Source organism: Halictus rubicundus, chromosome 15 (genome assembly GCF_050948215.1).
Source record: "Halictus rubicundus isolate RS-2024b chromosome 15, iyHalRubi1_principal, whole genome shotgun sequence".
NCBI classification, from domain to species: domain Eukaryota; kingdom Metazoa; phylum Arthropoda; class Insecta; order Hymenoptera; family Halictidae; genus Halictus; species Halictus rubicundus.
In genome coordinates this window covers 10,241,672-10,255,602 of record NC_135163.1, presented here as the reverse complement: position 1 = coordinate 10,255,602, position 13,931 = coordinate 10,241,672, and the positions used below count along the sequence as shown (strand labels likewise).

The 13,931-nt window shown below is 49.2% G+C and overlaps 1 protein-coding gene across 1 annotated transcript in view; it reads left to right on the top strand.

Moving 5' to 3' along the window:
* The window catches only part of LOC143361403 (homeobox protein Nkx-2.4), a 28,003-nt gene that overhangs the window by 7,729 nt on the left and 6,343 nt on the right, over positions 1-13,931 (top strand). The window contains exon 3 of the mRNA XM_076800769.1: positions 9,930-10,016. Coding sequence (XP_076656884.1) covers positions 9,930-10,016 — 87 coding nt within the window. The remainder of the gene's footprint in view (positions 1-9,929; positions 10,017-13,931) is intronic.

Here is a 13,931-nt window from a genome sequence, read left to right as displayed (position 1 = left end):
TCGTTTCGGCTGATCGGATCGAGGCAAAGTGCTGCATCGACCGTTTCCGGGTGAACGTCACGCAAAATCGACCCCGATTCGGGGTAACGAGACCTCTCGAGCCGCGCCGGCATATCGATAGCACCGATTTCTTTCTGGCTCGTCGAGGCCGATGATGGATGACGCCATTCCCGATCGAAATCTCGCGGGGCTACGCCGCCGATTTTCTATTGGCGGGATTATCTCCGTCCTCCGCTACCTCCGTGATTCTCCGATTGTTCGATGGAACCGCAAGTGGCTCGAGAACATCAATTACCCGTCGCTTAGAGAAAAATCTCTGGGTCCGGGAGGGTTTGCCATGGACTGTTAACTTGGATGCTCCACCGGCGACAGTTTGTCTTGTTTAGTTACCGCACTCTATCGTTAACAATCTAACAAAGTCGCTAGAGAGAGAAATCAACTTCTATTTGGTCCCTGTGTCTGCCAATTGATCCAAACAATTTTTATTTCAAGCTTACACAATTGATAAGTTAAAATACTATTTTTGGTCACATAATCGCATTACAAGAAACGAAACAAGATAGATCGAATTCCATTCTGAAGCATCGAATGCACAAACGCCAATCGACTTCTGCATCGGCGAGAAACAATTTACACAGGGACAAGATAAAATCCTTTAAACGCGCCAGCCTTCTGCAAACAGCATTAAAGGATCCTCCCTCCCACGGCCGCCGACGACGAGCAAATTTGTTGCGAGCTTCGCTCGATGCCCGGATCTCCACCCCTTTGAGCGTGCATATTGAACCACCTAATATTACCCCGGTGGTCTAAGGGCCGAGCGTAGAATGTTTGTGCAGGCTACTCGAAGATAAACGCATTGCCTACCGGTATCGTGTAATAGCGAGCAAAGTTTGCCGAGAAGACTTCTTTGAAAATATCCGTGCCTTTGTCTACCCGTCGTCGGGTTGTCAACGCGTTCCTCGCCGTTGGCGTATTTCGAGGTCAGGAAATAGAATAATTAAGGAAACCAAATAAAAAATTTATCTCTTCGGGCAAAAGTCATATTGAAAGGGTTGATATAGTTTTCATTATTTTATTTATCACGGCCAAGGGCCGAGGATTACTTTTTAAAAAAATGTGTGCGTCAACGGGGGAGGGTTTGAGCGTAGGAAAAATTCGCACGGGGAGGAAAGACGTTTAACAAGAGGGTGGAAGAAAGAAGGGTAAGTCGTAAGGAAGCGCGTCAAGTTAAAAACGCGCGTCCTGGGATTCGGATACGGGGGATGATCGTAATAATGGGTTTGCTTACCACCGGAACCACCCTCTCCGATCTCATGCTGTGCCGGAGTAAGGGAAGGGTGTTGAAAGGTGCTGTGGTAGGTCAATCCCGTGTAAATATGCATCTATAGATTTCGAAGAACGCAATCTAATTGGATCTGCCGGTCGTCTTTAGTCTGGTGACGCGATTTAGTTATTCGACTCGACGATCGACCCTTTGAAAAGGGGTGGGCGACGACGAGGGAATACGAAAAGATTGCTGGGATTGTTTGACACGATCTCGCCACCCTTAATTCGATCATTATCCGCTTTTTAGGAAGATGCAGGGATAATTTCATTTTTCGTTCTTCAACCCTTCGCAGTCGAGGCTATTTCAACTCCAGAAACCAGACTTTTCTTCTGAAGAATATTTTCGTTCCAGCGAGATGGTTCTGCGCGTGGAATAGCCACGACGAAAAATCGGCGTCTGCATCCGTAATTAATGGCTCGCCGCGAGGGCGGACGAATTAAACGAGCCATTTGGGGCTTGAAATCGATCGCAACAATTTAATCGGCGAGAAACCGTCTCGCGGTAAATTATGCCCGGCGAGTTACAACGCGTTCAAAGCTCGTTAAAAGCTACGAAAGGCCGGGGAATCGTGGCGTGCGCGCGCGCACACACACGGTAGTGAAAGAGAGAGAGAGAGAGAGAGAGTAGGGCGGTTAATTAGAAGGAAGAGAGGAAAAACGAACGTGACGGAAAAGGAAGCAAAATAAAAAGAGAGAAGAAAAAAACAAAAAATATATCAAGGGGAATTTAGACTGGAACGGGGTAGGGGTTGAAAGGGGGAAGGGGGAGACATTAATTAATGCGGAAACGCGGCCGACAGGCCTGATCAAAAGTCAAATAATTAATAGAGAGCTCGGAGGTTCGGGCGAGTTCGCGATTAACAAAAATCACCGAAGTGCAACGACTCGCGGGCAAGTACCACCCCCGAGAAGAAACAACTCGCGGTTCTCGCCATTGTTTCCGGCTGGAACACTAATGATTACTATTCTGCGGATTTTATGCGTTTACGCGAAAAATCGATCGAATAGAAAACTGAAGAAACACCGGAAGAATCGAGCGATATTCACATATTTTTGTCCACTTACTAAAATTATTTATCATCTGCGAATATGTGTCGTGTTGTTGAAGTATCAACATCTTTTGCAAAATCCGTCGCACACGTTTCTGTCTCAGAATTGGTGGCGAAGAGGTTCGACCGGCTCGATAGATCGGCGAATCGGCGCCGGAATCGCTTTTATCCGTCGGGTTTCACGCTTTCGTACGGCCGTGTGCGTTTATGCGTGTCTTTGCTCCCTGACTCGCTATCTCTCGCCCCGACGCATCCCTCGCCCCTGCCCCGTGTCCCTTTTGGCACGGGACACACAGATGCGTCCCTCCATTTTGCGCTCGCATTGTTACTCCAAGTGCAGTCTCTCTCCCCATTGTTACAATGGCTGGCCACTCCTGGCATTGTTGCCGGTATTGTTATTATTATCGCTACTGTTACCGGTTGCGGCCGACCGGCGAATGGAGAAGAGGAGAGCCAGCTGTTCCGTCGAGTGCCGCATTAGAGGCAAATTACACTGCCTCTCTGGCCCGCCTCCTCTCCATATCTCTCTCTCTCTCTCTCCCTCTCTCTCTCTATAGCTAGCCCGAATTGCTCAGCCTGGATATCTCCCTTTTTCCACGGTCTCAAAATTTTGATCGGGATTCGATGATCGCCATCGAGCCATCCCTCTCGAGGTCGCCCATTTCGATTTTTGATGCAATCGCTCACGGCCATTAAACCCCTAGGCAACCTGGAGAGATTGTCAGTGGAGGACACGTGTCCCTAGAAACGTTGATCTCGTGAAAAAACGAATGACCAAGTTTTCGGCCACGGCGGGGATTAAGGATCATCGAGATCGCGAAAGTCTCGGCGCGAAATTCCTCGGGTGTCGAAATGCGTGCGGTTAATTGGACGTCGTGGAACGCGTGCGCGTATCTCTCGAGTGCACTCACGGCTCCCTCGCATAATAACGCACGCATGAATATGTCGACGGCTTTTGCGGTCGCCAGCACACCGCGCTGCCGCTCACGGCAGTGTGTGGCCCACGTAATTGCGTTCCTCTCCTGTTTCCTCGGTTACAGGTCGTTACAAAAATCGTCGATCCACAGTCGGCACCCTGTTCACATTCCTCTCTATTTGTCGAATCAAGAATCACCATTTTCGACCATCAAGAGCCTCGAGATCCGACTCATTTTGGAAATTATCGGACGACAACCCTTTATCCAGCGTACCAGCGAAATTCGTAATTTCCTTCGACCGAATCACCATTGAAAAATAATTGCCGAAGTTCGTCCGCCTGCCGGGATTAATGAAAAAACGATGCAGCACGCCGGGAGTCGTGCGTCTTTCATTATGTTTGCGTCAATTATCACGGTGCGGAGGCAGCTTCACGAGTGTATTGCAAATACTCTCGAACGGTGGCAGTTGCGTAATACGCCACCCAATTTCTCTTCGTGCTTCGCCCTGTAGAACGAAGGCGGAGGCGTTCTTTGTGATCCCGTTGCACTTTCGGGAGGGGGACGGTCGCGAGGGTGCATACATTTCAACCGCAAACATTCCTGTCCTCCCTCTATTGGATCATCCCCGACGAGAAACGACGGAAAAATTAGAGAGACGTAAAGTGCGATCAACGGGTCGTCGAGGGTGGTCGAGAGGAAACTGTAACAAAATATCTGTGTTATCTATGGGACGTTCTCGCGAGAATTTTATTTTCAACCCTTTACAACGTTCCGTGTACACTGTGCATTTTCTTAAATTTCGTTGCAATCGTTTGGTTAATGTCAGCTGTCGCATAAACGACCGAAGCGGACAAAAAAGAATGAAATTTTAATACTTTCGTATCGAGCGTTTAATTCGGTGGTTCTACCGTTAAATAATCATGGTTGTCGACGGAAAGAATCGACGGTAGGCGTGAATCGCGGGAGAAGGGATTACATTTGCGAGGATTCGGGCCTCGGCCGCAGATGTTCCGTCGCAAAGTGCAGGGATGAGCCTGCGTACACCGGGATCAGGCAACGTCAAATTATGATTAGGGCTGTTAATTGTCCCGTGTTGACCCTCCTGAGTGGTGGCCCGTGGGCAAACACGATTCCCGCCTCCCTTTTGTTGTTTTAACTCAATACCATCGGCCCGGGGATGACTTACCGATTACCAGCCGGGACGTCTGAAAACCCGGAGCTTCGGGGGCAAATAGAAATGACTTTCCAGTTTTGCCCTAACGAGCCGCCAACGAACCAATTCGTACCTCGTTTATCGAGCCGTCCTGTTCGTCGAGAAATTACCGAAGCGGTGCACGCCGGTTCCTCCGTCACTAGTTTCTCACAATTTTTCCCATCTTTAATTACTCATAGCTCGTACAGCTACTTACTTCTACCTGGGCACAATCTTTAATTCATTTTCTTATAGGTTACCTAGTACACTAACATCTGAAAAGAGGAATTCCGAAAAGAGAAATTGTTGCAGGCGTCGCGACGTTAGCGTGGTTGTCGCAAGAGTTGAGCCGAGAATGAAATTCGGCATCGGCGAAATCACAGAGCGAAACACAAGCTCCCGGGAAGGAACAATGAACCGGCTCGGCGGCGATCATGTCGACAGAATGGAAACGGAACGGGCGAGACAAAAGCCACTTGCCGCACGGTTCACGATCCGTGAGCCCTGGATCGCGAGGGGTAGCAAAGCTAGCCCCGGAGGCGTTTCGGAACACCTCGAGTGGCAATTCCCGTCGATTACACGCGTCTTTCTTTCGAAGGGAGAACGCGGCGACGGTCGTTGATAGGTGGCCGATGGTAGCCCGGAGGCTGCACAGGGTTTCCGCCGGATAATCCTACGGGATGTTGGTGTCGGATGAAATTGCCCGAGGAAGCAAGCGAGAATAGTCACGTAGTCGTGTTAAAGGGTGGCGACGGAGCTGCTGCTTCTGCCTGGTGGTGGTCGTGGTATGGTGGTGGTGGTTTTACGTGAACCCCTCGATGCACGGTTCCCCGCGTAATGACGTTAATGCTAACTTGATCAATCGTCCACTTTAACCAACGCCCACCGGATGTACGAACCTCGCCTCTGTCGAGCATAGGCCGAACAGGTACTCGATGCTACTACCGAATGTCCCGTGTCCACTTTGATGGACTGACCCTCCACGGATTTATCGCTATTCGATACACTAATTAACGTCACCGATATGATATACGGAGCTGCGTGCTGCCGCGGGGATACAGGTCACCCGAAGGAACACTTTTCGAACGCCTCCGAGCATGATTTTTACCGTCGCACGGTTGGGAAAGCTAGTCAACAATATTTCAAGGTTTCAAACCACAGTACCGTAAAGTCAAAAATATTGATTATCATATTGACGTCCCCCGTTACGTTTTTCAATGGATCGTGAAAGCTTCTAGCAATTAGCCCTAGGAACCTGTCGACCGGTCTCCCCCGAGCTTTTCACGAAAAGAAAAGCGTCCACGGCAGGCGGATTCGCATGAACGCTTGCCGGAGGCGTTTCATTTACCAGGGTTAACCGCGTGTTAATCAGAAGTTAAAGCGAACCGCCCCGTCGCGCCGGTGTTGAGTAAACTTTCGGCCGAACCCCCGCGGGCCCCGGTTGCCCTTTTGCATGGCTCATTCTTGGCCGAGTCGAAGGTAAACAGGGCCCGCGAGGTACCTGAACGGTCCCCGATCCGTGCTCGAGGGATCTCGCAGCGGAGCCTGCGAATATTCAATATATAGAATAGTCAATATCTTTCGAGAGTCCATAGTTAATTTCTTCCAATGAGAATCGGTGGAAATCTGCCAAAAGTTAACAAGCTAAATGAAGGGTTCCACCCGATGAAAAGCTCGACAATGGATCTGTGAATCACGGTGTTGTCGTCGGTTCAAGTCGGAAATATTCAGAAGAAACGGTGTGCTCATTTGCGAGACTCTAACGTTACGAACTGCAGGAAAGAAGTGTCGATTTTCTTTTTCTCCCTCGGTCAGCGCACACCAGTTACATCCCTATCTCGTTCAACTTACTCTGTTTACATACCGTGCCGTTGCGGGAGCGACGGACGAGCGGAATGACGGACGGGCCGGGCCGGGCCGGGTCGGGTCGGGCCGTGCCGTTCCCTTGAAATAACAATTCCCTCCGACGATTCATCTCGGCTCCATCGAGCACGTTGCTCCCTATACTGATTCGGATGATTCAGGTATCGATGGAAATCGCCATTGTTCGCTGGAGTTCACTTTGCCAAGTTGCACGCGGCGCTAGGACAATTCTGCTATTCTAATATTGCTATATTTTCAAGATATGTCGTTTCTTGAAGAATATTAACCGGGTCCTCTCCTTCGGTGGAAAGTGGAAGTCGTTTTCCGCCAGGTTAATAAGAGGAGCTCGTAAAGCGATTGCGGCCGAATCGATCGAGAAATCGGATCGACACCTTGCCCGACGATACAAGGTGTGCTCGCTGCCGTAGAAGACGAGAAAGGAACGGCGACACGCGAACGAGGAGAGAAGGCAAGGACGCGCGGAAGCGAGCAGGCTGTTTGTAGACCTCTCGAAGTCGCCGCACGCCCGAAACTCCGTCGGCTTCGACGAGTGGATTATCGGTGGAAAAGGAATTAACGAACGGGAGCGGCGAAGAGAGTACTTCCCTCGTCTAGTGGCTCTTCGTGGCTTTTAGATAAGGTCTCTCAGCCCTACGCATCGGCCGCCGCGACACAAAACACACGCGGAAACTCGCGCGACCAAGGGCTCCGGATTCAAAGCGTTTCCTCTCTCTCCTCCCCTCTCTCGATCTCTCTTTTTCTCTTTTCCGCTTTCTCGCCGGAGCTTGCTCCACCCAGCGAGAGCGATCCGTCTTCAGGGATCGTTGTTGATTCACGCCTACGGGCAACGATTTCGCGCATTCACCGCTGCTGGGAACGCTCCGAGGCTGGGAAATCTTCGAGGAGGAATTGTCGGTGAAGTGCCGTCGGACGAATCGCGAGTGATCGCGGGATATTCGCGTCGAATGTGCTGCGGATGTTTATGCGGATTTAGGTTCGAACGTATTGGCTCGAGGGGTCCGAGTTAAATCTAATTCTGAAAATTTCACGTCGGTACGCAAATCATTTTTCACAATAAAATTCTCACAGTGCGTCCCGGGGAGGGGGATCGAGCAGATCTTGGCTGGTTAGAAAGAAGAAGCAGAGAAAAGAAGCAGTAGATCGAGCGATTCCGGGGGAGGACAAAGGGTGAAATTAGAGGGATGTGTGAAAGGTACGGCTAAGCTCGATTTTTATCGGCGGAATCAAAAGCGCGGGCCGACCTACATATATGTTGCTCGGCTGTAACCTCCTGCTCGAGTGGGCTGTAACCCGGTGCAGTCCCCCCGACCTCCCCCCGCCCTCAGCAGCCCCCATTGTCGAAGTTATGCGCGCCGAGAATGCAACGAAAGCACTTTTAAGGGGTCCCCGTGCAGCAGACCGTGTCTCGAGTGCCCGCCACCGTCTGTCTAATTCTTTGAATATTAGCGGGATCGGCCACCCTCGAAAATTCTTTCGTCACCCTTCGCGGTCGCCGCCTCACGCGTGCCGCTCGAATGCCAATCGCGTCTGACCCCCAGAAATCGCCAGAATTTCCTGCTACATCTTCCGTTTCCTTCGGCACCGTCCTCCGACCACGGTAACGTCTCGATACATGTCAAGGACACGCGCACGACATTTCTGGTATCCCTACGTTCGTGAAAAAAGGCGCCGTTTAAATATGAAAAGTCCCGTTTCTCTGCTAGTGAAAGGTATTAGCCACTCGAAACGTGGCGATGTTAGCACCGCCGGCAATATTACGGCTAGCAAATCCGCGTTAAGGATTAAATCGGACAGAACACGGGGTCCATTGTCTTCCGCCGCGGGCCGACAATGCGCCCGCGATCAGGATTCGCGCCCCTGTGAACACTGCATTATGCACAATACGGATTATAACACGCTCCTGTCATAAGCAGATGCCGATCTCGATCCGGTGCTCACGGCCGGGTTCCCTAATCGCGTTCAATTGCCGTAAAAGCGGTCTCGAGCGGCGCTTCCTACCGACGGAACTTCATAAAACCGCGCGCTCCTCTTCGCCACCCTGTAGAAACAGAATCCGATTCTCCTAGTCGGTTTTCAAAACATGAAATAACGTTCCTAGAAAAATTACTCTCATTACGGTTCTATAGATTCGCCTTGGGAAATTAGATGAAACATTTGTTACATTTCACTTGTGGCCAAAGGGCTAGTACGATTATGTCACTCTATTTGCCTTACCGCTTTCTTGGGAGCGGTGTTTCAGCATTCCCGAAGTTTCGCAAGCTTCTAATATAATATTTCAGAATCACGAAAGACGTTTACGCCGGTGCACCTTCCGCCGCGGGTTCTTTGAGGCTATTCTTCAGCGTGTAACGTTTATTCTACTGAAGTAACGCTGCAAAGTGTTACACACTCGCGGGTTTTCTTCAACGATCTTGGTTTCCTTTGCTTACACTCGGATCCCCGTGGATTTCTTCTCGAGAACCCACTCGGTTCGCCGGCGCAAACGTTTGTTGCTTGTTCTTGGAAATATTTGACATTTTCTTGACAATTTAATCAAACACACCGCCAATCGAGGATCGAAGCAACGGCGAACACATTTTTACGCTGTCGATGAACCTCTGCACTCTTGTAAAAATAAAAATCACTGTGGAGAGCACTTCCTTTTCAGTTTGTCGTCACATTTCACTGGTTCTCAGATTCACAATTTTACACTTATTACGCGGCTTAATATTTCACAACGGAACGAAGTAATTTTTGTGCAGGAACTGCGAAACATCCTGTGACTATTACGTTCCTACGAAGAAAGCAGGGTCGAACAATCGCGTTAGAGTCGAATAAAAATGTAGAGCGACGGCGGGAGGGGAATCAACAAGGATAAAAAAAAGAAGATCGGTTCGGGCCGCCGGGGTGAAAATCGGCCTCCGAGCGATCGGGCGAAACTGAACGAGGCGTTAAATCCCTCTCGAAGAAATAACAGACTTATAATAACTGTGGATTATGGATTTAGGAGGCCGGTGGATAGTTCCAGGTTGCTCGGAACGTATACACGCGACAAAAGGCTTGCGCTCTCGCCCCTCTTGGAAAAATATTTGAGTTCCTACCTGACGACAGTTCGCGCGCACGAAAATGTCTGGTCGACCCTGCCGGGAGAGAGAGAGAAAGAGAGAGATAGATAGAGAGAGAGAGAGAGAGAGAGAGAGAGAAATAAAAACGAAAATTCGATTGGACGGCCCTCTGCAATAAAATCGGAACCCCGACGGCGTATCGATCGCCGTCCATTTATTTGTAAACAATTATCCGTCGCGTGCAGTCGAGGAAGGGGGATCGCCGATGTTTACGCGAGTCAGTATTTTTTTGCGCTGATTTATGCGACCCTCGAACAGTACTTCTCCAGCCACCGTGGTGTAAGGAACCAAATTACTGTGCGGATAACAACTGTGTCAATAACTGTGCCTATATTAACTACACTTACTTTTAAAGCGTAAGGAATATCAAAATTAGTAAGCAACCATTAAAATTAGAATAGAAATATAGAGTAGAAATTCTCCCACGAAATTTCTAAATCATTGCTTCTCGTTGCAGGTGAAGATATGGTTTCAAAATCACCGGTACAAGTGCAAAAGGCAAGCGAAGGAGAAGGCGATGGCGGAACACAACGCTCAAAATCAGGTAAACTACTCACTGGCATTGATAAACAAACGATAAAAACGAAACGCTTGAAACATTCGAAAGAACCTCGCGCAGAGGAACGAGCTCGGCGTTTCAATTAAATTCTGTCTTCGTCTCTGTTGCTCTTACACGGTGATACGCGATGGCCGATAGATCGGATTTGTGTGTGGGTGATTTCGAAAAGTCGAAACAGACGCACGACAAAATATCGAACGTTTCGAAATGAAATGCTTTTAAACGAAAAATGTTCCGAGGTCGCACGGGGTTGGAGGTTGGGGAACAGACTCGCTTTCTCTCTCTCTCTCTCTCTCTCTTTTTCTCTCTCTGTCTCTGTCTCTCTCTTTTTCTCTCTCTGTCTCTGTCTCTCTCTGTCTCTCTCGCGAGCGGATCCTCGTATCCATCGTATTTCGTTTCGAGTGGGCCACTCGACCGGCTCGAAGCGATTCTGCATTCATTTCGTTATTCCATCTAAAATTTTTGCCTGGGTAGCGGTCCGCGGGAACGCGCGGAATCGTCTCTACCCGCGTTAAACACGTAATTACCGACGAACCTGGCGTATCGTCTCTCCTCTCATCCTTGTAATTTTTTTCTCCATCGATTTTGTTATTCTATCTTCTCCTCGATTCTTTATTCGCAGAACGAGCGACATTTTGTGTACATAGGTTACGTCAGCGTTTAACGGGGACCGACGCCGGATAGAGTTGAACCGAACGAACGCGCGTCTTGCTCGTCGAGTGTTTCTTACGCGAGACAAATCCTGAATATTTGTTTTTATTTCTTGCCTGCCCGCCGAGTCCTTCGACGATCGACCCGGAAACGGGGATAATCAATGTCGCACAGAAGTGTTCCGAGTTTTAACAAATTCAAGATGGCGAGGGACGAACGTCAAATAGACTCTCGGGATTTCTGTGGCAATCTTTGCACAAACAACGATGTGTATTCTCATTGAACGAAACTACGGTTTTACGTAATTTCATGGATTTCATTGATTTAAAAAACGTGACTAGGTACGAGAATTCTCGTCGCGTTCAAAATCGTCGGGAGGAAAGAAAGAAAGAGTTTCCCGTGCTTTTAGTTTCTAGCTGGATCGCAGGGACGGCCGCAATTATATTTTAATAGATCAGGCTCAACGCGTCCCCGCGGAAGCCGGCTGGCTTCTGATTAGAGGAGCCACCGATGAATTTTAACCGACGATTCATTCACCGAACAAAATCGAGTCAAGTTTCACTTTGTGGCCACGTGGATCGTTCCTCCCTTCTACGTTCTACCCCCTCTTCCCTTTCATTCTTCTTTTCCTCTTGCATTTCATCGATTCTAATAATGACACGCCAGATTCCCGTAGATATCGTAATTGCGAGCTCGAAACGTGCCCTGTCTCGATCTCGTCGCACGCACCGGCGAATACGAATCGGTCCTCGAGCTCTCTCCGTCGGGTTCCCTCCTTCTCCTTCTGGAAGAATAACATTCAAAAGAGACGTCAGAAGACCGGCGATCGTCCCGATACACGCTGATTCTCTGCTCACTCCCCTGAATACATTACGGAATGCGACGAGTATGCGGGATCACGGATGCCCCGGCATGCATTAGCGACAAATCGTTCGATTCGCGACCGCACGGCATTCGCTGCTTCAAAATTGCTAGCCTGTCTGTCGGATCCGATTCTGCCTCTTCGATCGCGCGCGTCTGCAATTCTCTCCTAGCTCGCTTCGTTTCTAACGACAATGGACCCAATTACTGTGCCTACACATTAATTATACTTGTTTTTAAAGCATATCGAAAAAGATATTTTCAACGCGAAACATATTTCCTCCAGAAATATTTCCCACAGAAAAGAAATTTTAATCTAATTCTAACGGTATCGTGTTCAATACGTATTAGAATTGCAGCATTCCACAGGTCAGAATAGCGTGTGTGTTTGCGCAGCCCCAGACACCAATCTGCGAAGTCTGTAAGGCAATTAGGAGCGATCCATGCCGCCCACCATCAACCCAAAACCTACACGATCCTTCGGCTTACCAAAAGATCAACTTGTTAAACCCAGGCTCACCGAGTCTAATCTACACTCACGATAATCCTCGCTTAGCATACGCACCGACGCATTAATATTATACCGGTTTGTTCGCCGACATCACGACGAAAATGATTCTTCCATTAATCAAACAATTCGCCGACGTCTAAACAAAAGCGTCCGGAGGTCGTACGAGCGACAGAAAATCATTCCCGTGTCAACACATCCGTCGACTATATTTGCTTGCCGTCAATTTCTTGCGTAGGAACGTCGTCGGTCCGTCGCGACGGTGCGCGACGGTTCTCGGAAATGTTTTTCGAAATCCCGCCACTTCGTTATCGCTTTTCTCTCTGCGATTTTTTCTTTTTTTGTTCACGTGTGTTCCCTCTTCTTCTATACATATTTTTCATCTCTCTCTCTCTCTCTCTCTCTCTCTCTCTCTCTCTCTCTCTCTCTCTCTCTCTCTCTCTCTAAATTTTTGCCGGTGAATATTTTCGCGAAATACGCGCGACACTCGACGGAGGATCCCGTCGCGTTGCCGATTTATAAGCGGATCCGCGAGCGCGTTTTTCCGCGCGTGCCATCGAAATTCGATGAAAACGCGCGCGCGTTTCACGGTTTTTCGCGGCTCGCTGATCCAAGTCATTTACCCGGCCCTCTTTGTCTCTGTTTTCAACGTCGAAACGCTTCCAATTGCAGCGTATCGGATTCATCGAAATTTCGCCCACCTTTTCATCGATACTGTTTCGACCGGCATCCTTGAACGATGATCTTTAACCGAACAGCGGAATGGCCGACGCCAAACCCACCCGGTGGCGCGTTCCTGTGAAATTGATGGAATTAACTCGAAAATGTTCAACTCGTAAAGTAGGTTTAAATCAAGGGGGTATACCACCGTGCGAGTTTCAAATTATTCCCAAAATTAAACGTTCCCTTTTCCGGTAGCTGAAACTCTATTAATTATTATTATTAAGATCTATATAGCGTATACAATACACAAACTATTAGTTTTAGAAAGAGCGGACTCGTCCCCGTAAGAAAAGAAAAAGAAAACGGAGCCATCCTCTCCAATTTAAATCGCGGTCCATCGAAAAGCTGTTACAGTGATACAGTGTCGTTTCCAGGGTCGGAAGACGAGTTCAGAGGATCGCGATCGATCATGTCGGCGTATCTCGGCATTGTCGTCGACAAGCGGCGCGTCGCGGCGGCTCGTAAACACCCATAGAACATTAATGGTGCTGAAAGTTATCCGGCGGCCCGATCTGTAAACCGTCCTCGCCCCTCGATTCGTCCACGCCAGGACGAGCAGCCGCCCCATAATTTACTCGTTAGTTTTTCGTGGCCCCTGCTGGACTCCCATTCATCCTTTTCTCTCGTTCTCTCTCTCTCTCTCTCTCTCTCTCTGTCCCTCGACTCTCTCTCTATCCTTTTCTCGGCCGAAGACCCCGTGGTCCCGCTTCCTCCCACAGTCTCGATTTCAATTCCGTGGCTTGTTTACCGTTCCTCCCCGACCGTGCTCGCGCAGAACTACCGTTCCCATTATCTCGATCTGCTTGCCGATACGTGTAATTTGCGTGGCCGGGCTCGCGTGCACGTACCGCAACGAGAAAACAGCCGCGACGGGCGTGGTAGGTTGTTGCGAACGCTGTCGGAGCACAATAGAACCGAACGAGCAGGTCTGCAGAAAGATACCCACCACTCGGGAACACAGGCTTCCTTCCGGTTTTTTAACCGGGCGACGGAAAATCGCTTATTCTCCGTGTCTCGAACGCCGCGTCGGAGGACTAAAAGTTGCAGGAAATTGCCGTGATCGAACCGGAAATTGAACGACCCGGGAATCATCACAGTATATTGAATCCTCAATTTCCCTCGTTTGAGAGCTCCGCTAGGTTGTTCTTCTGTAGCCC